The 21,469-nt window shown below is 46.8% G+C and overlaps 1 protein-coding gene across 1 annotated transcript; it reads left to right on the top strand.

Annotated features, from left to right (window-relative positions):
- The first annotated feature begins 10,112 nt into the window (after nucleotides 1-10,112).
- On the top strand, nucleotides 10,113-13,102 carry FZD2 (frizzled class receptor 2). The gene has a single exon (XM_066628575.1). It carries the CDS (start codon nucleotides 10,418-10,420, stop codon nucleotides 12,080-12,082), a length of 1,665 nt encoding a protein of 554 aa, XP_066484672.1. The 5' UTR covers nucleotides 10,113-10,417; the 3' UTR covers nucleotides 12,083-13,102.
- The last annotated feature ends 8,367 nt before the right edge of the window (nucleotides 13,103-21,469 follow it).

The raw sequence follows: 21,469 nt of genomic DNA, 5'->3' as shown, positions 1-21,469 counted from the left end.
CACAGAGCCCCAGAGTACCACAGCAAACTCAGAGGGGCACTGCAGGATGTCCCCAGAGGCCTGTTCTTTCTGGCTATCTTGGGTGCCAACATCTTGGCCAAGCTGAGATCATGTACAATTGCACAAGATCCTGGGGGGAATGCTTGCGGCTCTCAAGTCCTCCTACAGCGTGGTGCCACTGCAACAGGATGCCATGAAAGAAGGGCGCCAGGAGCAGAGTAAGTTTGGGAACTGCTACAGAACTTGCTTTCAGTAGTCGCCTGGAGATGGATGCCTTTTCCTGCAGACTGCAGGCTAATTCTGGGGAGTTGGCAAACTTTAGTTGTCACTCTTCTCTCTCCCCCCTCCCCCAGCATTTGCTGTGTCTTTAACAGTTTTCACGTGAGGCAGAAATAGTGAAGTTGTGTGAACTACTTTACCTGATTATTTTCTGCTTGTCCTACGGCTAGCAGAGGTGCAGGTACCTTTCTCCCAGAAGAAAAGAGGGAGTTTAATTACAGCTAGAAACCAGAATTAAAAGCATTTCCCTTCCTCGTTTTTTGGAACCAGTATTTGCCAATGGTATAGTTCTAAAGAGACTTGGCATGCAAATTTAAACCCCAACAAGCCCTGTTGCCCTATAGTTCCCTGATTTGGGCGGGGGGGGGGATTCTCCCTCCTCTACCAAGTGTTGGGTTAGAAAAAGTGGATTGACTAGCTGGTGGGCAAGAGGGTCATAAATCAAAGCTTGTCTTGAAGGGTCAAGTTATTCCCCCCACCTCAGCCCCAGGTCTTTGATTCTGGGAGCCCCCTCCCCCCCACAGCTACAAACAGCGCGATGGTTTCAATTACGCCCTGAAAGGCAGTGGGGCCTCTTTTCAAGGCAGCCTGGCCTTCTCCTACTCTCAACAAAAGCTTAAGTTACAGGAAAAGGAGAGAGCGAGCGAGGGAAAGAAGTTAGGAGAGAAAGAAACAGGCAAGGGGGGTTGGGTGGAGGAGAAAATCCCAAAAGGGAAAAAAGGGGGGAAGAAGAAGAAAGAATGATGGAAAGAAAACAGGAGGGAGGGGGGAGAAGCGAGATAGAAAAGTCCTGGTTGTCGGGTGCAAATTTCAGGCTAGTCGAGAAACAGGCCCATTCTTTCGAAGGCCTCTTCGCTGGAGTTATTCCAAGGCAAGTCAAAACTACAGGACAATTCGGTGTTATTTATGACCAAGTCTCAGAGTGCAGCCAGCCAATCCGCTCTCTAACTCGGTTTGGTGGGGGAATTAAACAAATCCACAGGAAAGTTTTACGAACGCCGTGAACCTTCCAAGAACTGCTTACTGCTCCCTCCCTCAAACCCCCAAACCCCCAAATTCTGCCCCACAACATTTTGCAACTTGTATGAAATATACACAAATTGAGACTTTTGCTTATTTGACACCACAACATCAGTGTGTCTCTGCACATCACAGAAAGGCTAAGAGCTATGCCCACCACTGAATCTCTGTTGCCTTGGAAGCTTGCTGGTCCCACTGTGACTGTGATACCAGTCATTGCTTACATGCTTTCCAGCCCCTTGTTGCAACCTTAAGGGGAGATTCTTAGGAGGCTGAATGCTGTATGGAACACCGGTTTCTGTGTGTCATAATGTGATTCTGAAATACACACAACTCGACATTAAAGTTGCCAATCCCACAAAGGCAAAAGCTGGCTAGGACAACGCTCAGCAGGTCAATGGGCAGCACCTACATCAAAAATGCTCTTTTCAACCTTTTGCATCTCATGGCACACCGACAACTCAAATTGTCAAGGTACACCATCAGTTTTTTGACAGCTGAGAAGGTACACGGCACTGACAGCAGGGGTTCACATCCCCCAATGGCCCTAATAACAAATGATCCTCCCCCAACCCCTGCGACACACCTGCAGACCATCCACGGCACACCAGTGCCATCCACACATAATATCAGACAATCACTGATGCACCTAACTCACCCCATACTACAGCTGTGTCACTAGCACAAAGCAAGAACTAAGACTGTGTACACAGCAGACAACTCAAGTGGACATGTCCAACTACATGCAATTCATGCATATATTATGAAATTAAGCATTCAGAAGACATTTACCCATTTTGCAGATGGGAACACTGACAGCCCAATCCAATCTAAATCCCTGAATGGCAACGCAGCGGCACTAGTGTGGGCTATGCTGCATCCCATGTGGGATTTTTGACTGCTGGAGGTCTACTCAAGGTAAAGTTTTTGTCCCCTTCCTGCAGAGTAAGCCCCAGCAGCCACAATAGGACAATCTGAACCTGTGTCAAATTGGATGCTGGTGTAATTCTGTGTTGATCCGTGCAAACTTGATGCCAGAATTTGATTTGATTAATATAAGATTGATTGCGCATTTTCTATAACTTGTTATGAAATATTTGGTGTCTATTAAATGTATTTATGGAGTCCTGGTTAGGGCAAATGCCCAATACTGCAGCCCACTAAGAAAAAGGAGGGCCACTTGTACGGCCCACTCACTCACTAGCATCACAACCCAATCCTAACCTGTGCTGAAATAGGGAGGCTGGCTGGCCTACCCCATATCCAACACATGGTTAGGGCCTTGTTGTGGCTCAGCCTGGGGCAAGGGAAATTCTTTCACCTTACCCCGGGTAATGCCACAGCAGCCTCAGGGGGCTACTTGGATCTGCGCCACCTCAAGAGGTGGCACAGATCCGAGCAGCCCAGAGCTGCTTTGGGCTGCCCAGGACCAAGGTTAGGATTGGGCACTTGGCCCCACCCCCACTCACCCGTGTCCCGCCCACGAGCCTGCTCACCGCCAGCCCCCCCAATCCCAAAATGCCTCCTTCCTGCTCTCCCCGTCTCCCAGACCCCCATGCCAGCCTGGCTTGACCATCGTGGGCTTACATTTTGCACTGGCTGGTGGGGCTTGGGCCAGCCTATGGAGGCCTGTGCACAGATGTGCGCTGGCCTCCCTCCTCCTGGGCGTAGCAGAAGTGCCTTATGGCACTTTTGTGAAACTCTTTAGCCGGTGCAAGGGACTTGCACCCTCAGTGACTTAATGCAGTGAGCCCTGCAGAACTGCGGGCTCATATATGAATGATTACTCCCTCTTCTCCCTGATGCCTTGCCTCCTCTGTCTGTGTAGCTGGAAATCCTGGTTTAAATTGTGATTTTTCACATCCTGATTCAGAAGCCAGAGTTTGAAATTAGCTCTGTCACAGAACAAAGGAGGTAGGGGTACAGAGAAGGATAAGCACATATACCTGTGGCTTTCGAGGGAGTGTTTACATAGCATTAAACCATGGTTTGTCATTACATTTGCCATTACATTTGAACTGGGTCATATAGTATGTGTGCACTGATGTGTAAGTCCGCATATAGCTGCATTCATTCCTGTCTTTCCAATGTGAACTCTGGGAAATGAGAAAGCACAACTTATGGGGTCAGAAATGTGACTTCGCATAATGTCCCTCTTCTAAAGGGACAACTCTTACACATTAAGTGAACTGGCTGTTAACCTTTATCTCTAGCAAAAGGCTTTGCACCTTGTCAAATGGTGGGAGAGAGGCATCTAAAGTTCTAGATATGACATGAAACGAAAAGGGAAGCAACATGCAGTGGAGAAAGTGTGGGCAGGAATGGACAAGTATAGAGGACTACTGGCAAAAAAATCATGAAATTCCAGGAATTATATTTGTTCCGGTGCTTAAAGTTTTAGCATAACATCATGGAAGTTCCAAAGAATCATGCAAGTCATATTCATCAGTGATTCCACCCAAAAGTTGCCAAGTATTTTTCACAATAAAAGCTCTGTAGATCATGATAAAACATAAATAATGTACAATCAGAGAGCTCCCCTGGCCTGTTTTAACTAGCCTCGAACAGAGGCAGCCAGGAGTATTCTGGGTTGGGGTCATCTGCTTCACGAACAAAAACCCAGCTCTATACTGCATATCAGAGAAAATTTGGAAAACTTGTGTCTGGAGGAGGAAAAGAAGATAGCAGAAAAGGGAAGGTTGTTTTTTTTTTGCTTAAATGCCTAAAAAGGGTCAAGTTGCATGAAGGGAAAAAAATAGGCTCTGATAAAAGGCCCAAGTCAGGCATGAGAGAGCTAAGTGGGGGAGAGTTCTGAAATATGACAAGGGAAGAATTACAACCACTGGGAGATAAGATGCTGAGGGTAAACGGAGATGGGAGGAGGAGGTTGAGCTGGCAAAGGAGAAGGGGAGAGATAAGGGAAGAAAGGGTTAGGGTCAGTTGTTCAGAAAGAAAGGCCAACTCAAAGCAGGAAGGCAGATGGCTTGGTCCTATTACACATACCAGAGTCCACTCAAGTGAGGGTGCAGAGATTCCTTAGGGCAAGAAAGGGAACACACAGAATGCTCCATGTTTAAAAGAATGAATGAGAAAGGCAGGCCAAAGAAGAGGTTTGTTGTATAGATTGATCCAGGGCAAAGCAGGATCCCTTTGGGTCCTCTTTGCATCCCTTTTGATGCATTTTAAAAGGACCACTTTTGCCAACTGTATAACCAAATGGTAGCCCTCCTCCTGGACTGTACCACTTCAGATTGACAGGGCTGTGTGGGATGCATAGCCACCTTAAAAAACAAACCTCAAATATTCCTAAATGTAGGCATATAGCATGTTAGGGAATTGGGTTTTAATCTAGCCTTTCCCACCAAACACGCTTTTTTTTCCTATGTGCAAAGCTCCACTGCTCCTTGGGGAAACATTCAAACATGCACACACATACACCCTGCAATCTAAAGAGACACAGCAGCTTATCATCCACAAGAAACTTTACTGCTCAGCTTTGCTGGTATAAAGTGACAACTCCAGGGGTCTTAAAGAGCCAAGGAGAGAGACAGAATCTTGCACCTCAGGTGGGTTTTCTCTGCTACAGATTGCTAGTTTTGCAATGCCAGTGCACATTTTGTCACCATAGGTGAAAAGTGGCATAAGCCATTGCTTTGTGGGAGGCTGGCAGGGCTTCCCTGCCAACCCCCTAATACCAGATGTGGCCAATGGCAAATCCTCTGAACACAACCATATGAAGTCAGAATTACAGTGCACTCCACTCATGCCAGGTACACTGGGTCATTCTTATTTTGCTTCATCGAAGAGGTGGACGGTTAGAGGATCCCACCCAAAGCCTTTATCAGAAGAAGCAATTTAAGGAGATTCTGCAGAACTAATGGACTAGCCCTTTCTGATGATTCAATCCTTTTGTAATTTGAAAACAAAGTTCAAAAATTCATACAAGAAAACAAAACGTCTGCACTTTCGAAGAGTCAGGTCATCCCAAAATAGAGAAGTGCAAATAAGACAGTAACAAGACCAATAAAAGAGATATTTGATTTTAACTGCAAGTGGTATTTTCCAATGTCAAATCTCTCTTCAACCTGGTTGTTTAGCACTCAGATTCTCACCGCAAGGCCCAAAGTTCTCTACACTTATAAGCAATTAAAAATAATTAACTTTGCTTTAAGATCCGCTTGTTAATGTCTCCTGCATTTTGCATAATTAAGATCTACTCTCCAGTCTCCCTTCAACCCCCCACCCTATCCTAAATCTCTCCCTCTCTCATATAAACCATCTGCAGCAACATGTTAAAGAATTTTCTAGCTTTGAGGTGCCATTGAGGAAAAAAGGGGTCATAATGGATTTCTTTGTTCGTGAAAAGGGGCAATTATATGCAAGGAACAACCTAGCCATTAAAGGGACCTGTTAAAGGGACAGCCCCCAGTTCATAGAAAAAACTGAGAATTTTAGGCATGGAAATAAGGATAAACACTGTCAAGGGAATCAGTTTCTGTTGTGAAAATAAATCTTCATATAATGATTAAATATCTAACAAAAAGCCTAAAGGCAATGAGAAGAACAAAGCAAGAGAAGCACCTTTTCCTAGACCAGCCAGGTTTTAAAACAATGGAAGCAAATTTAGGAGATATACAGAATCCTGTTGCAGACTTTTCTCCTGAGAAGCAGCAGCAGACTCACCACTGCTCTGGCTATGTAATACCTACATTTATTGGTGCTCTCAGTATCTTCAGAACTGGGGAACGTCCACCTATGTTGCTCTCTTGCTACAGCTATTCACCTTTACAGGTTATTACGCATGTATAACTTGTGTGCAGCGTGCGCAGACTGTTGATCTGTTCCATGTGCAGTTATTCACATCTTATGTTCAATGCACACACCACCATACACATAATCTGCACCAGGCATTCAAAGGAACCATTTCCCAAATTCACTTTTAAAATGAACACCTTTACAGCCATTCACACAGGACACCTGCATGCACGTGAATAGATTGCCTGTAACTTTTGCCTTTTGGGGATCATCCATACAATAAATATACACACTGGGAGGAAGGAGATGACTGGGTGTAAGTTTACGATGGCTGTACTTCAATTGTGAGTGGGCACTTGAGAACATAAGATCCCCTTCACTGGAGAAGGCCAAGGCTCCATTGGCCCAGTGTTTTTTCTCCACTCATGGCCAGCCAGATGCCACTGCAAAACCACCCAACTAGGGCAGTTGACATCCCTACCCTATGTTGTCTGCCCCAAATCTACTTCTGAACACAGAAGTTCTGTTTCAGTGATTAGGGCCAATAGCTGTTGATGGATCTCTTCACTGTTGGTGTGAGGTTCCATGCAGCTTTCCATGGGTAATAGCCATGGTAGCCCTCTCCTTTCTTTCATGAATTTGCCTAATCCTGTTTTTAAAAGCTGTCTGCTTATGGCCTTCTCAGCATCCTGTGGCAGTGAATTCCTTGACTTAATTAGGCTTTGTATGAATGAGAGAGAGAGAGAGAGAGAGAGAGAGAGAGATGACTTACTCTACTTTTAAGGAATTGCCTAGAAGGAAGAATGTCACCAGACATACTTTTTCCTATCACAATGCAGTAGGGAGGGTGGAAGCGACATCTTTCTCCCTTTGCAATGGGTGGCTTCATCTTAAAACCCGTCTTTACCCGGCTCACAGTTGTACACATTTAGTCTCTGTTGCACATATGCAACACTGGGCAGACATGGCTTAGGTTTCAACCATTAGATACCTCCATTTGAAAGGAAGAGTAAGAACTAGTGTTTGTCAGATGTTTTGGAAACAGCAGGGTCACATCATTTCTATAGCACTTCTTTATGCCCCAGGTGTGCCACAATGAATCTTAACCAGTCAAGAGCTCCCAGAGGCATCTGGTGGAACACGATGAAATACAGGAAGCTGGACTAGATGGGCCTTTGGCCTGGTCCGCTGAGGCTGTGGAGTATCAAAAAGCAGCCCATAGTCACTTGCTCAACAGCTTCTAGTGGACTGACTGCACGGCTGATGTTTTGCTTGAAGGGTCCTAAGACAAGTCTCCACATCTTAAGTGCTCCAAGCACTTCACATCCATCATATCAGATCAGAGAGCAATCTGGTAGGGTAAGCCACTATTGCTCTCCCCATATCAACAGACAGGGTTTGTGTGGGGAGCACTGAGACTAAGAGGGTGCTTAATGTGAGTGCATGGGTGAGCCCACACACATGCTTCCCCAGAACATGCTGTTAACTATATCACACAGCTCTTTATTCACACCCAAGTATTCACTCAGAGCCTAATCCTGACAGGCTCATGTTGGCCCACCACTGGAGCACACTGTCGCAAACATGCCTAAGGCGCCGGAGCTAGCCCAGTACGAGCCCACGCTGCGCCAGCGCCAGTCAGAGGCTGGCTGGATGCTGCCCTGCGCTTCAGGTAAGCACTGGCGGCAGAGAGGTGAGTGGGGGCGTGAGGGAGGTGTTCTGAGGTGGAAGGAGGGTGGGGGAAGTTGGGGCGGGGGGGAGTGGAGAAGGAGAGGGTGGGACTGGTGGAACTCAGCTCCACCAAATCCATAGGCCCTGCATTGGGCCTCCTGGCCCAACATGGATCTGCTTTGTGTTGGCTAAATAGCCAGCGCAGAGTTGAATAGCCCCACTGCGGGGCGTCTTACCTTATCCAGGGGAAGAGGACAAATATTGGGAGCTGCCAGTGGCTGCCTGGCATCCACAGGAGGCAGCGGCAGCGATTTTGGTGCTGCTGCAGCCCTGGGCACTGGGCAGCCAAGGATTGGGCTGCCGGATAGGTTAGGCTGCCTATGAGGGACTTGCCCATAACTGAGTGGCTACTTGAACTGGGCCTCCAAGCATTCTGTATTTTACCACATGGGCCTGAAGGACATTTAAGGCTACATGTTTGAGCTTGACTTGGTATGGACTGGGCAGCAGTTTTGCAATGTCATCCTGGGAATTCATTGGTTCATCATAGCTCTTTATTGCCTTCCCAGGCCTTTCAGTCCAACCCCCTTGCCCTAAAAAGCAGGACCCTCCACTCAAACTCCAGCCAAGCCACTCCAGGCGCCATGACCAGCAGAATCGCGTCTGCAGAACAACCAGCAACAGATTACACAGGCCTACAAAATTGAGGGTCAGAAAAGTTTTCCCCAAATTTTATGGTGGTTTGATATGAATTTGGGGTGCCGATTCAAAAAATGGCATCCATTTTGCCCTATCATGTCTAGTTTTGGAAATATAGTATTGCCTCATTAGTGAATGGTTCCTCGTGAGGAAGCCATCGTGTAGGCTTCCTCATGAGAAAGCTGCTTGAACCATTCACTAAAGAGGCTATGCCATGTCTCCAAAACTAGATGTGAAAGCGCAAAACGGATGCCATTTTTGGAATCAGCACCCCAAATATACCCAGGAATTGGTGTAACGTTTAAGGAAGCAAAATGTGTGTTGGCCTGTGTTACTCAAAGCAAACAATTAAGCCATGTGGGTCAAGAGAAAAAGCAGAAACTTCTCAGGGTCACCACAAGCCTGTCTGCCTTGAGAAATAATGCCTTCTTTCTGGACCCCAAAACATGCAGATTACTCATCATCAGTAAAATGCAGCAGTCAGATCTTTCCAACATAACTTTTTTGTTGTTGGGGGTGTGTGTGTGTGTGTGTGCGTGTGTGCGGAGGTGCAGCTTGGCATCATCTAGCATTTAGATTTTATTCTGGGCCTAAAAAGAAAAGATGGCCCTACCTTTCCCACAGGATCATTGCTTAGGAAATACTTTTCCAAGACAAGCAGCTGGCTCGAAGGGCTCAAATCAGACCCGGCTTCCAGTGCTTGAAAAATACAGCCAGAAGCACTCTGAACATGGGCAGAGCACATTTCCACCACGCCGTATAACCACTGCCAATGCCAACTTCCCACATGTCCAGGGGTAGGATTTCAAGGTGTGTGTCTGTGTGTGTGTGTGTGTGGACATGGTTTCCAAGGGAACTAAAGCCCCTCAGTTCTGTTTTTCTAGAAGTTAACCACTGAAGACATGAGAAGCCCAGGAAAAAAAGTAACAACTTTTTCTTCCATGTGGAAAGCTGCATTGCTTACAAAGTTCCTTTCAACCAAGGAGTCGCTCTCCTGATCAGCCAAAGGGGGGTGGGGAAGAGTCTGAGCTGCACATCCAACTCAGGGCCCAGTCCTATCCCATTTTCCAGTGCCGGCACAACTGTGCCAATGGGGTGTGTGCTGCATCCTGTGCTGGGGAGGCAGTCACAGAGGCCTCCTCAAGACATGGGAACATTAGTTCCCTTATCTCAAGACTGCATTGAGGTTGCACCCCTGCTGGAAAGTTGGCCAGGATTGGGCCCTCACCCATTCTGTGTGTCCTGGCTGGCAATTGTAGCAGAGGATGGAGGAGGCCTATTGCCTATTACAATTTGGAAAGGGGGGGGGGAGAGTTGTGTTGCCCGCACAATCAAGATAATCTGCCTGCTAATAATTATAATATGACTGGAGGTGAATAATAACCATTCAAAGTAAATTATTTCTCTTTAAACGCAGCCACAGGCTTGGGACAGGGAGGGGAGAAAGATTTTTTTGGCTCTGAGTGGTGATCTCCTTAACTTTTTTTCCCTTGAATGGGTTGTCCAATCCTAGGGAAGGAGGGAGGGGAAGGAGGGCTGGTCCCTGGGTTTGAATCTGATTGGGCCAGGGGAAATTTTGGGAAGGGGCTTAGCCAGCCAAAGTCTCTTGGATGGGGACAGGAGGGGAGGGGGGATCGGAGAGGGAGAAGGGGGCCGGCCTGGAATTGATTAAGTGGGGAGGAGAGAGGAGAGGAGAGGAGAGGAGGCTGGGCGCAGTGCAGCTCAGCCCGGGGGCCTCCTTTGAAACTGACTAATTGGGGAGGGAAGACACAAAGGGAAGCAGGAGGCGCTGGGAGAGGCACAGCGAGGAAGAGTTCCTGCTGGGTGAGTGGAGCTGCCTCCCCTGGCGCGCCAGGGACGAGCCCCCCAAGCTTGGAAACTTTTGGGCCAGGACGCAGGGACCAGTGGGGAGTGACAGCAGCTCGTGGCCAGCCTTGGGGAGGGGACACGGCCACCGGGTGCCTGTAGGAACAGCCAGGGAGAGCGAACCACCATGCGCCTCGCCGACGCGTCCTTGGCCCTCTTCCCACTGCTGCTGCTGCTGGGATCCTGCTGGGCCCAGTTCCACGGGGAGAAGGGCATCTCCATCCCCGACCATGGCTTCTGCCAGCCCATCTCCATCCCGCTCTGCACTGACATTGCCTACAACCAGACCATCATGCCCAATTTATTGGGACACACCAGCCAAGAGGATGCCGGCTTGGAGGTCCACCAGTTTTACCCTCTGGTGAAGGTCCAGTGCTCCCCGGAGCTCAAGTTCTTCCTGTGCTCCATGTACGCCCCTGTGTGCACCGTCCTGGAGCAGGCCATCCCGCCATGCCGGTCTATCTGCGAGCGGGCACGCCAGGGCTGTGAAGCCCTCATGAACAAATTTGGCTTCCAGTGGCCTGAGCGACTCCGCTGTGAGAACTTTCCCCGTCATGGGGCCGAGCAGATTTGTGTGGGGCAGAACCACTCGGAGGAAGGGGGCTCGCCGGCGTTGATCACGAGTGCTACCCCCATCGCTGGACAGGGGACAGCAGGGCCACCACGCTATGCCACCACTGACCACCCCTTCCACTGCCCACGAGCCCTCAAAGTGCCCAGCTACCTCAACTACAAGTTCCTTGGGGAAAAGGACTGTGCTGCGCCTTGTGAACCTTCCAGGACCGAGGGACACATGTTCTTCAACCAGGAGGAAATTCGCTTTGCTCGTATCTGGATCCTCATCTGGTCCGTTCTGTGCTGTGCTTCTACTTTCTTCACTGTCACCACCTACCTGGTGGACATGCAACGCTTCCGCTACCCAGAACGGCCCATCATCTTCCTCTCGGGCTGCTATACCATGGTGTCTGTGGCCTATATTGCAGGCTTTGTGCTGGAGGAGCGTGTGGTGTGCAATGAGCGTTTCCAAGATGATGGCTTCCGGACGGTGGTGCAAGGCACCAAAAAGGAAGGCTGCACCATACTTTTCATGATGTTATACTTTTTCAGTATGGCCAGCTCCATCTGGTGGGTCATCCTGTCCCTCACGTGGTTCCTGGCTGCTGGCATGAAGTGGGGCCACGAAGCCATTGAGGCCAACTCCCAGTACTTCCATTTGGCCGCTTGGGCTGTCCCAGCAGTCAAGACCATCACCATCTTGGCTATGGGGCAGATTGACGGTGACCTTCTCAGTGGTGTCTGCTTTGTGGGGCTCAACAACATTGACCCACTCCGGGGCTTTGTTTTGGCCCCACTCTTCGTCTACCTCTTCATTGGCACATCCTTTTTACTGGCAGGCTTTGTGTCACTTTTCCGCATCCGTACCATCATGAAACATGGTGGCACCAAGACGGAGAAGTTGGAGCGCCTCATGGTGCGCATTGGAGTCTTCAGCGTCCTCTACACAGTGCCAGCCACCATTGTCATTGCCTGCTATTTCTACGAGCAGGCCTTCCGCGAGCACTGGGAGCGCAGCTGGATTAGCCAAAATTGCAAGAGTTTGGCCATCCCCTGCCCGCTTCATTACACCCCACGCATGACCCCCGACTTCACTGTCTACATGATCAAGTATCTCATGACTCTTATTGTGGGCATCACCTCGGGCTTCTGGATCTGGTCGGGCAAAACTCTTCACTCCTGGAGGAAATTCTATACCAGGCTAACTAACAGCAAACATGGGGAGACGACCGTTTGAAAAAGGATGATGGGAGGCAGTGAAAAGCCAAGGTTGCCAGCTCAGAAGTTTTTAAAAAAACAAACAGAATCAGATGCACCTCCCTTCAGGAGTTGCTGTGTGGGGTTGTGTTTGTTCTTTGGGGCACCTCTCTGGAATTTGGGGAGTGGGAGGGTTCTGGTCTACAGAGCAGGGACCTCTTCTGACAATCGGAGAGAAATATGCAGGCATGGGAGAAGACAAACAAGGGAGAGACACCGAAGTATTTAAAACTGTCTCCTAATTAAAACAAAATCTAAACTTTTTTTTTTTTTGCTTTAGGTTTTTATTAACTATTAAAGGGTGTTTTTTTGTAATTAAAAAATTGTAAATAGCATTTGTAAATTTAATTATATATTTCTATTTAAAAAAGAGAGCGAGTGAGAGAGAACACCAGCAAAGATCCAGGAACATATGGAGCGAGTCAGAGAAAGAAAAGGTTTTTGCCTCCTCCTTTGGATACTAACTTTTGTCCCCCTTTGCCTCTGCCATGCCATACCCGACCCTCTCCATGGAGCCACGAGGACTGCGGGCTGTTTGGGTTGGCCCTTAACAGGACATTTTTGCTTGAACTTTTCATAAAAGCCAGGTTTGTAATCACTCCCCAGCACATATCTTTCACCACCCCCATTGGAGACTGCAGATATTCATATAGATCCGGGAAGACTACTCCCATATCTTGACCTTTTTCTCTCCACTTTGGAAGGTTTGGCTGTTATTTTATGTAGCTATGAAAATACATGGGGTGGGGTGGGGGGCTGTGAGCTTTCTTCCCTTTGATGAAATTTGGGCCCTGGCTGAGACAATTTCCTAATGGTTATTTCTGCTAAAGGATCTTTACCTCCAAGAAAGGTTTTGCCTGCCTTAAGCTGCAGAATTTTCTTTCTGTTGCATTTGTACATTTCTATTTTTTCCCTAAATGTTTTGTACAAAAGGTGTCTTTTTAAAACTACATTTCCTTTATTAAACAGACTTGTTCTTTGCAAATTCAGTTTGAGTTTTTTTCCAAAAAATATCAACAGCTTCAAAAGCCATCTCTGGGCAAGTTGTCGCTCTACAAAGTAGTTGGAAAGCTGGGCTGCATACTTCACAAAGTAGCACAATACCCTTTCACCAAAGAGGTGGATCTTTTATTTTAAAAGAAAGAAGACTTTAAAAAGGACACTGAAAAGTGGTCGGTGGTATTTGAGGCAGTTTTCAGGGAGAATTTGTGTTCAAGATTTAGAAAATGATTTGTCTTTTAAGAAAAATAAGAATCGTATTTCAACAGTTTTCCCCCCCACTGTCTTCTCAAACAAATATGCTAAAGAGAAATATATTTGGGTCCTAATCTTTATCACCTATTTAGACAGGAAAAAAAATGCTATCATTCAGGCTTCCTAAACTCCTCCTTCCACTACTCTCAAGACATTTCACAAATATTTGGAACACTTCTTAGATGCCTTTGTGTAATAGCAAGTTTATTTTTGTGTCTCGTAAAACAGCAAAAGAGCATCATCTTTCAATTTAAAACTTTGAGGGACCTGAACCCTGATGCATTTTGTTTGGCAATATAATGGGCCTGAATTTCCAAAAATGTATGCCAAGGATCTGCCCACAAGGCTTTCACTGAAAACTGTGAGGGCCTCTTCATGTGTTAGAATGCCTAATGGAAAAAACACTTCCATATAGGAAAGAACAGACCATTGCATGCAACAATTGCACACATATGCATTTTGCTGCATGGTATGCAAGCTCTAGGAAGTTATGGTTTCTGTTGCACATTTTTTCTGTTTTTGCCAAGTAAATATGTTAAGAAATTAAAGATTCTGGTATGCTTGTATCCTCACAGTGAAAAGGTAATCAGGTTAAAACAGTCTGATCTTGCACATTTCTCCTCAGAAGTAAGCCCCATGGAGTTTAATGAGACTTACTTCCAAAAATGTGTGCGTAGGATTGCAGCCAAAATACCACAACAGCAAAAAATCAAGTCCATTTATAAAATTTATTACCATCTTTTTTTAAGTTACTAGCAAATTCGAATTTATTTTTTCTAACCTTTTTTTTTTCTTTTAAATGGAATTCAGAATGTTGGGTATTGCTGAGAATTTTGCTGAGAAAATTACTCAAGCCATTTTTGGATTAAAGTATGTTTCTACGATGCCTTTACAAAAATAGGTTCACTCCTACCAGAAATTAGCTGAAAAGTCCTGCCCATTTTTGTGGAATAATGATGACACCTCTGTAATGTGTAACGCCTAAGTAGGCTTCTAAAAGGTCTAACTTGAAAGGAGAAAAAAAATTGGCAGAGATTAAAACAAGCAGAAGTGAAATAAAATCCCTCAACTTTGAGTCAATTTAATTTTTCAGTGGTGATGCTGTATAGATTTCCACCACCATAAAATTTTCTGCTTGTGGTAGAATTGTGACTCTGGTCTTGTGTTGTTGTTGTTGCTGTTGTTTTCCCTGTGTTGTTCGATGAGGTTTTAAAGTTTTAGAAGGAGAGAAAGTGTTGCATATCTCCTTTGCCCCAAAGGAGAACATCCTGGTTCTGTAAGTAGAAGCCAGTGTGGACAAGGGAAAGGCAACAAAGAAAGAGAGTCTTATGGCATTGTGGAGGGTGGGGAAGAATGGGGTACAGTTGGGGATTCCACATTTTAAACCTGCTTAACAGAATGTAGGTGAAAAAGTCAGTCCCCAGTTCTCCCTCCTCCTCTCCCCCCCAGCCCCCCACACACACCCTCTTCATCAGAGTAGGGAGTGTGGTTTAAAGCCAAAAGTCAGAGGGTGACTAAAGAGAACCAGATGGACCCTGGAAGGCTACAAACATGTGTCCAGTATCAAAGCAGGCAAGCTAGATAGAGGAGGAGCAAATTCCATCTAGTCTCTTTAAAAAAGAATTGAATGGGATGTAACTCTGTTTATTCCTTTTGGTGTTTGAATACTGCCTGCCATGCAAATAAATGCACTGAATCCACCAACTCTGGGTAGAGCAGTTCCCCCCCAATTGGAAATTTTTCCCAAAGCAAATTGTGATTTTGGGGGAATCATAAAGTGGGAGTGCTTTCCACCCCATTCAAACCTCTAAATTTACTAGCAAAACTTTTTTTTTGTCCAAAGCTTTCAACTGCAAATACCCTGACTTTCTTTCTTAACAGAAGAGGTGTGTTTGCCCCCCCCCCCCACTTTCTTTAGCTGACCCAGGTTTGGAATTCTTTGCTTTCCTGTTGACATCAGCAATCCAAGCCCCAAAGAAGAACACAGTCCTCCAGGTGATGGTGTCATCAGCTGCGACTCCACACAGGATTGAGCCCTAGATTCTGATGCTGGCCCTTGTTTATTTTACAAGAACTGCGTTTTACTTCTTCGAAGTTGCTGCTATTCAAGCATTTTTTCCAAACCCGTCTTATGAACACTCTAAGAGCACCGACAGATGGATCTCATTAGTTTCCTTTTTGGCAAAGGCTCTTCAGCCACTCGCCCCACACAAGAAGGGACTACACCCAAACTTTTTGTGCCCCCCTTTCCAAGTTCTGTGGACAGAATGCTGCAACGTGTACCCAAGGGGAGTGGAGAATGAACTAATTCTGCCAAGGAATGTGGGGGCCACCAGTTTAACTCTTCCCCATCCCCTATTTTGTTCTTAATTTAATCCTTCTGGTTCTGCCAGCTTAGAAAAACAAGACCATCTAAACGTCAAGACAGTTTATATCAAACAGTTGCCTGTGTATGTTTAAAACAAAGGACTGAAAGCTCCGCCGCCCACCCTTCCCTTTTTCTCCTGGTCTGTGCTAACCCTGTGCAACTTTGAGCCTAGCACTTCTGCTCTCCCTTGGCTATCTTTTGGGTGCAGTGCCAATTCTGGAAAAAAAACATGTGTTCTCATCATTGGAAAGCTAACATTTGCGATCCTCCCAGCATCTGTAGATCTTTCCAGAATTTCTACCTTGTGACTGAATTGAAAAAGAAAAAACAAAACCTATCCCTTTCATATCAAATTTTTAAAATGTTAGAAAGGTTGTGAAATCCCCATCCCTGCCAACAACAACAACAACAACAAAGGAGTTGTATAGGGCATTTGTGCATTCCCCACTTAAAGTTGACACACACTGGCTTTGAAATGGAGATTTCTCCCCCAGCAAAGCTGCAGCCTGCTTAACACATTAAGAATCCCAGCTGCCAGGGGAAGGGAGAAAAGCTGGGAGGTTTGATCTGAACAGGGTGGATTCCTCTCTTCTCCCCCCCCCCCACATTAGTGTAAGACAAGAGTGTGGGGCTGTTCACACAATAAACTGTTACAGACCTGGAGCTTTTTGGAGGTGGGGGGGTGGGTGGAATATGAAATTCCTTTGCAGCAGACGGGAAGGCTGTCCAGTCGTGCAGACAAAAAAGCCCTTCTTTAAATGACTCACAGTTGCAAAGAGTCAACCAGAGCTGTTTAATGAAATAGCATAAAGGAGGGGTTGGCGAGCAACTGGATTCTCAGCCAGGCTTCTGTTCCAGCTCCCATCAAGACCGCGCTTTTGGTGGAAGTGGAGCAGCTGTCGTGGCTTGACTTTGCTTCCATGTCCTCAGCAATGTCTTGATCCGGCACAGCCAAGGCCTCCTCTGCACGCAGCAGGACCCCAGGAGGCCTCAAAAGGCTCTTTATGGGGTGCCCTGATGTCTTGCCAAAAATTCTGGCACAGAACCTGCAAGAGGAAAAACAAATTCTCGCCGTTTCCAAAGTACCAGGAGTAGAGGGAGAAATGACCTATCTGCACCAGAATACAACCTGCAGCTCCTAGCTGGCTAGATTCCCAGCCATGCAACAGTGAACCAGGGCTTGAACTGAGCCAGGGTGAAGTCTTTCCACTGTTTTCAGTGTTGTAGCTCAGCTCTGGAAAGTGTGAAACCCTAATAGAGGCCAAAGGCAGACTCCTTTTCAAAAGAGAACTCTCAGGGCATCCCTCAGCTGCAGACTGTTTGGCTTTGCAATGGAAATGATAAGTGCCTGCCTGCCAATGAATTGACGCTCAGCGTCCAGATTGCCCCACCTTCCATGCTTCAGGTGGGCTGCTACTGGGCTATCACCCTGAATTTTTTAGTAAAGTATTTATTCTGAAGAGCATAAGTGTTCAGGCAACGAGCTGTTGATTCATTGTCACCAAACAGCAAAAAAAGAAACTTTTTTTTCTAACTTGCAAAACTGTACTGGGGGTTGTGGGTAGGTTGCAGGGGCCCAATCCTATCCAACTTTCCAGCACCGGGGCAGCTGCAATGCAGTCTCTAGGTGAGGGAACAAATGTTCTCTTACCTTGTGGAGGCATCCATAACTATCCTCCCACCACAGGATGCAGTGCACATCCCATTGGCACGGCTAAAACCAGGACTGAAAAGTTGGATAGGTATTGGCCCTGGGTTTTTTTCTTGGTGTCATCACATAAGGGGGAGCAGATAAACTATTGGCACTGTGCACATAACCAGCACCAGCTTCAAACTTGCAGAAGCAGTTTTGTTTCCCTGCACCCCAACTGGCGAAGAGTGGGTGTGTTTTGACTGAAGACTTCCAGAGTAGCCTCATAGCTCTAACATATGACATAGCATCCAAAGCGGGGGGGGGGGGGTCACTCACTGCTGTTGAGCAACTTCAGTCAGTATCCAAATACTGTATCTGGGCAGGGCTTACAGCAGTGGTTCCCAAACCAGGAGTTGTGACCCAAAAGAAGATTGCATTGATGTTCCTGAGGGATGTGGGAAACAGCATAAACTGTGCGGCCATGCAGCTGGAATTGAAACCCCAAGTAGCTTTCCTCTGGATCATCATCATCACTGAGTGCTGGAGAACATTATTATTTCATATCTATTGTGAATGCCATGTACGACAAGGCAGGTCTGCCCCAAGGAGCTCACAATCTAAAAAGAGATGCAAAGGGAACAGAGGAACTGAAAGGGAAGCAAGGCAAAGATCAGAGGCGCCTGACGGGGGACATGATTGAGACATACAAAATTATGCAGGGGATGAATAGAATGGATAGAGAGATGCTCTGTTCCCTCTCAGATAACACCAGAACCAGGGGACATCTACTATAACTGAGCATTGGGAGAGTTAGGACAGACAAAAGAAAATATTTCTTTACTCAGCATGTGGTTGGTCTGTGGAACTCTTTGCCACAGGATGTGGTGATGGCATCTGGCCTAGATGCCTTTAAAAGGGGATTGGACAAGTTTCTGGAGGAGAAGTCCATCACGAGTTACAAGTCATGATGGGTATGTGCAAGCTCCTGATTTTAGAAGTAGGCTACCTCAGAATGCCAGGTGCAGGGGAGGGCACCAGGATGCAGGTTGTGTCTTGCTCTCTTGTGTGCTCCCTGAAGCATTTGGTGAGCCACTGTGAGATACAGCAAGCTGGACTAGATGGGCCTTTGGCCTGATCCAGCGGGGTTCTTCTTGTGTTCTTATAAACGGAAGAAGAATATGCAGGGTTTGTGTGCATGTATGCCTATTTAGGTTCTGTCGTATGCAGAAAAAGTAACCACTGCAGATAGTGTACCGCTTTTCATGGCCCAGAGCAGGGGTTCACACATTATGGTCCATGGTCCACATCCAGCCCACCAAAACACATTTTGACTAGTCTGCTGAGCCCAGTGGCATTATAATTACAAGCACCCTTCTCACTTTTTCTACCTCTCGCCCCAAGCACCGACACACACCTACTTCCTCCTGCTGGATGAAGCAACTGCTGGGCTTGGTCACTTTCAACCAGGAGCCCAGCTGAGAGACATGCATACAACAAGACTATGTAGCCCTAGCAGCTGAAAATCTGATGTATGGCCTGAGTGGGGGGCAGAGAGGAAGAGGAAGTGTGGAGGGCTGGAGAGTGCTGAATGAGAGCACTGGATAATGGGAGAAGCAGAGGCTGGCATATTGTCTGGTAAGGGGGGGCAGCATTTGGCTTGCTGCCTCAGGCATCAGGAGGTCTTGGACCTTCTGGCAAATAGGGCACTGCTCCTCTAGGCTAAGGCTGCCCCTAGCCCCTTCCTGCCTGACTCCCTAGTCCCTTCTTACAAAGGCTCACAGACATAGAGTTTTTGTTCGTAATGACAAAAAAGAAGAGGAACAGAAGGGAAGGCTACCCACAGCTAAAAGTAATCTTTGCCCATGAAGAAACAATGAAGGAGGAGAACTCTTGGGGAGAGAAGGCAAAATTGACAGGCTTGGTCAATGAGTCACTATAGAATTGCTTGACCAACCAGAGACTGAGATGACTGACAGCAGCCTTCCCTGCTGACCCAATGAGCTGCCATGCTGCTGCTTGCTCCTGCTTGCTGCTGGATAGGTAGGCATGCTTTGGACTAAACTAATTTGGGCTGCTGCTTTTGCTGTGATCTTTTTTTCCTGCAAGAGGCAAAACTCTGTTCCATTTGGATCTTTGCTGCAGCTTCAGTCTGGTGATGAAGATAGAAAAACCTGGACTTAGTCCTTTTGTATTTGACTGCTTTTCCTGGCTGCTGCTGCTATTCCATGGACTCATCCTGTGTCGCTATTTAGTAGTGGCTTGGGATAGTTTGAGCAGACAGCGCATCAAATGTGTGAAGTGGATAGTGAGACATGAAGGGGTGGCGGCAGAAAGAGCTCCTGGAATCCTCCAGGGTGAAGGGAGTCCTCCTTTCAGAGTTGAGGCAGAAAGGCGGCTCTTGTAGTCAAGACTGATTGATACTGGAGATCTGTCCCACCCCCAGACATTGCCAGCTTGGAATTTTGAAAGTTGGTTAGAAGAGAAAAAACAGGTAGATGTGTATGTGCTGAGCTTAGCTAAAGCTTGGCACAGCAGAACAGAAGGACTCTTCATTGGGGAGGGGGGAGAGAGATGATGAAGGGTGAAGCTCACATTTTGAACATTTCCAAATGTTGCGATTTCCTCTCCTCTCACTTATTTTTCTACTTAGGAACTTTGAAGATATAAGCCATCTTTCCGAATGCTTGGAACGGGTAGCAAGTTTAAAACAAATATGTAAAAATGGAAAGCTGGAATTAAAACATCCCAGATACATATCAAAGATATTTAGAACATAATTGTTTCAACCATTTTTAAATTTGTTTTCTTATGTTTAATGCTTTGGAAGGGTGATTTATAAATCCTTCAAAATAAATAATGTAAATGTTTTCTTCGAAATAAGTCCCATTGTGTTGGGCTTACTCTCTCACCTTGCAATGCAATCCTAGGCATGTCTACTCAGAAGTAAACTGAATTTAATGGGCGTTAACTCTCAGGGAAGTGTCATAAGAACTAAGAACAGCCCCACTGGATCAGGCCATAGGCCCATCTAGTCCAGCTTCCTGTATCTCACAGCGGCCCCACCAAATGCCCCAGGGAGCATACCTGATTACAAGAGACCTGCATCCTGGTGCTCTCCCCTGCATCTGGCATTCTGACATAGCCCATTTCTAAAATCAGGAGGTTGCACATACACATCATGGCTTGTTTTGTAATGGATTTTTCCTCCAGAAACTTGTCCAATCCCCTTTTAAAGGCATCCAGGCCAGATGCCTTTAATGACATAGTATTGCAGTCTTAATTATGCAGGTATAATAATTTCAAAAGATGTTCTAGTTTTGGAGAGTGTAGCAAAGTCGATCTCAACCCACAAAACTTGTGGGGAAATGATCTTTGTGTTTTCTGTAACTGTTGGCACTCTGTCTATGCTTTGGAGCCTGTTTCTTTCACAGGATTCCTAAGGCAGACTGTAATGACTCAGTCAGGTGACCTCATCTCTGCCAGAAACAGGCACAGGAGGACTGTTCATATGCTAATACCAAGTCCTATGGGCTCAGCAAAGACAATGGCCACCTGAGAAACAGTACTTGACTCATGTTACATTAAGGTTGCAGTCCTATGCAAAAGTCTTCACCTGGCAGGACAAAGTTCCAAACAACACAGTCCTGGAACGTGCTGGAATCCCTAGCATGTATTCACTGCTGAAACAGAGACGCCTGCGTTGGCTTGGTCATGTCGTGAGAATGGATGATGGCCGGATCCCAAAGGATCTCCTCTATGGAGAACTCGTGCAAGGAAAGCGCCCTACAGGTAGACCACAGCTGCGATACAAGGACATCTGCAAGAGGGATCTGAAGGCCTTAGGGATGGACCTCAACAAGTGGGAAACCCTGGCCTCTGAGCGGCCCGCTTGGAGGCAGGCTGTGCAGCATGGCCTTTCCCAGTTTGAAGAGACACTTTGCCAACAGTCTGAGGCTAAGAGGCAAAGAAGGAAGGCCCATAGCCAGGGAGACAGACCAGGGACAGACTGCACTTGCTCCCGGTGTGGAAGGGATTGTCACTCCCGGATTGGCCTTTTCAGCCACACTAGACGCTGTGCCAGAACCACCTTTCAGAGCGCGATACCATAGTCT

The sequence above is a fragment of the Tiliqua scincoides genome, chromosome 5, assembly GCF_035046505.1.
Source record: "Tiliqua scincoides isolate rTilSci1 chromosome 5, rTilSci1.hap2, whole genome shotgun sequence".
Taxonomy (NCBI): domain Eukaryota; kingdom Metazoa; phylum Chordata; class Lepidosauria; order Squamata; family Scincidae; genus Tiliqua; species Tiliqua scincoides.
The sequence above is the reverse complement of the archived record's forward strand: the minus strand, read 5'-3'. Positions and strand labels throughout refer to the sequence as shown.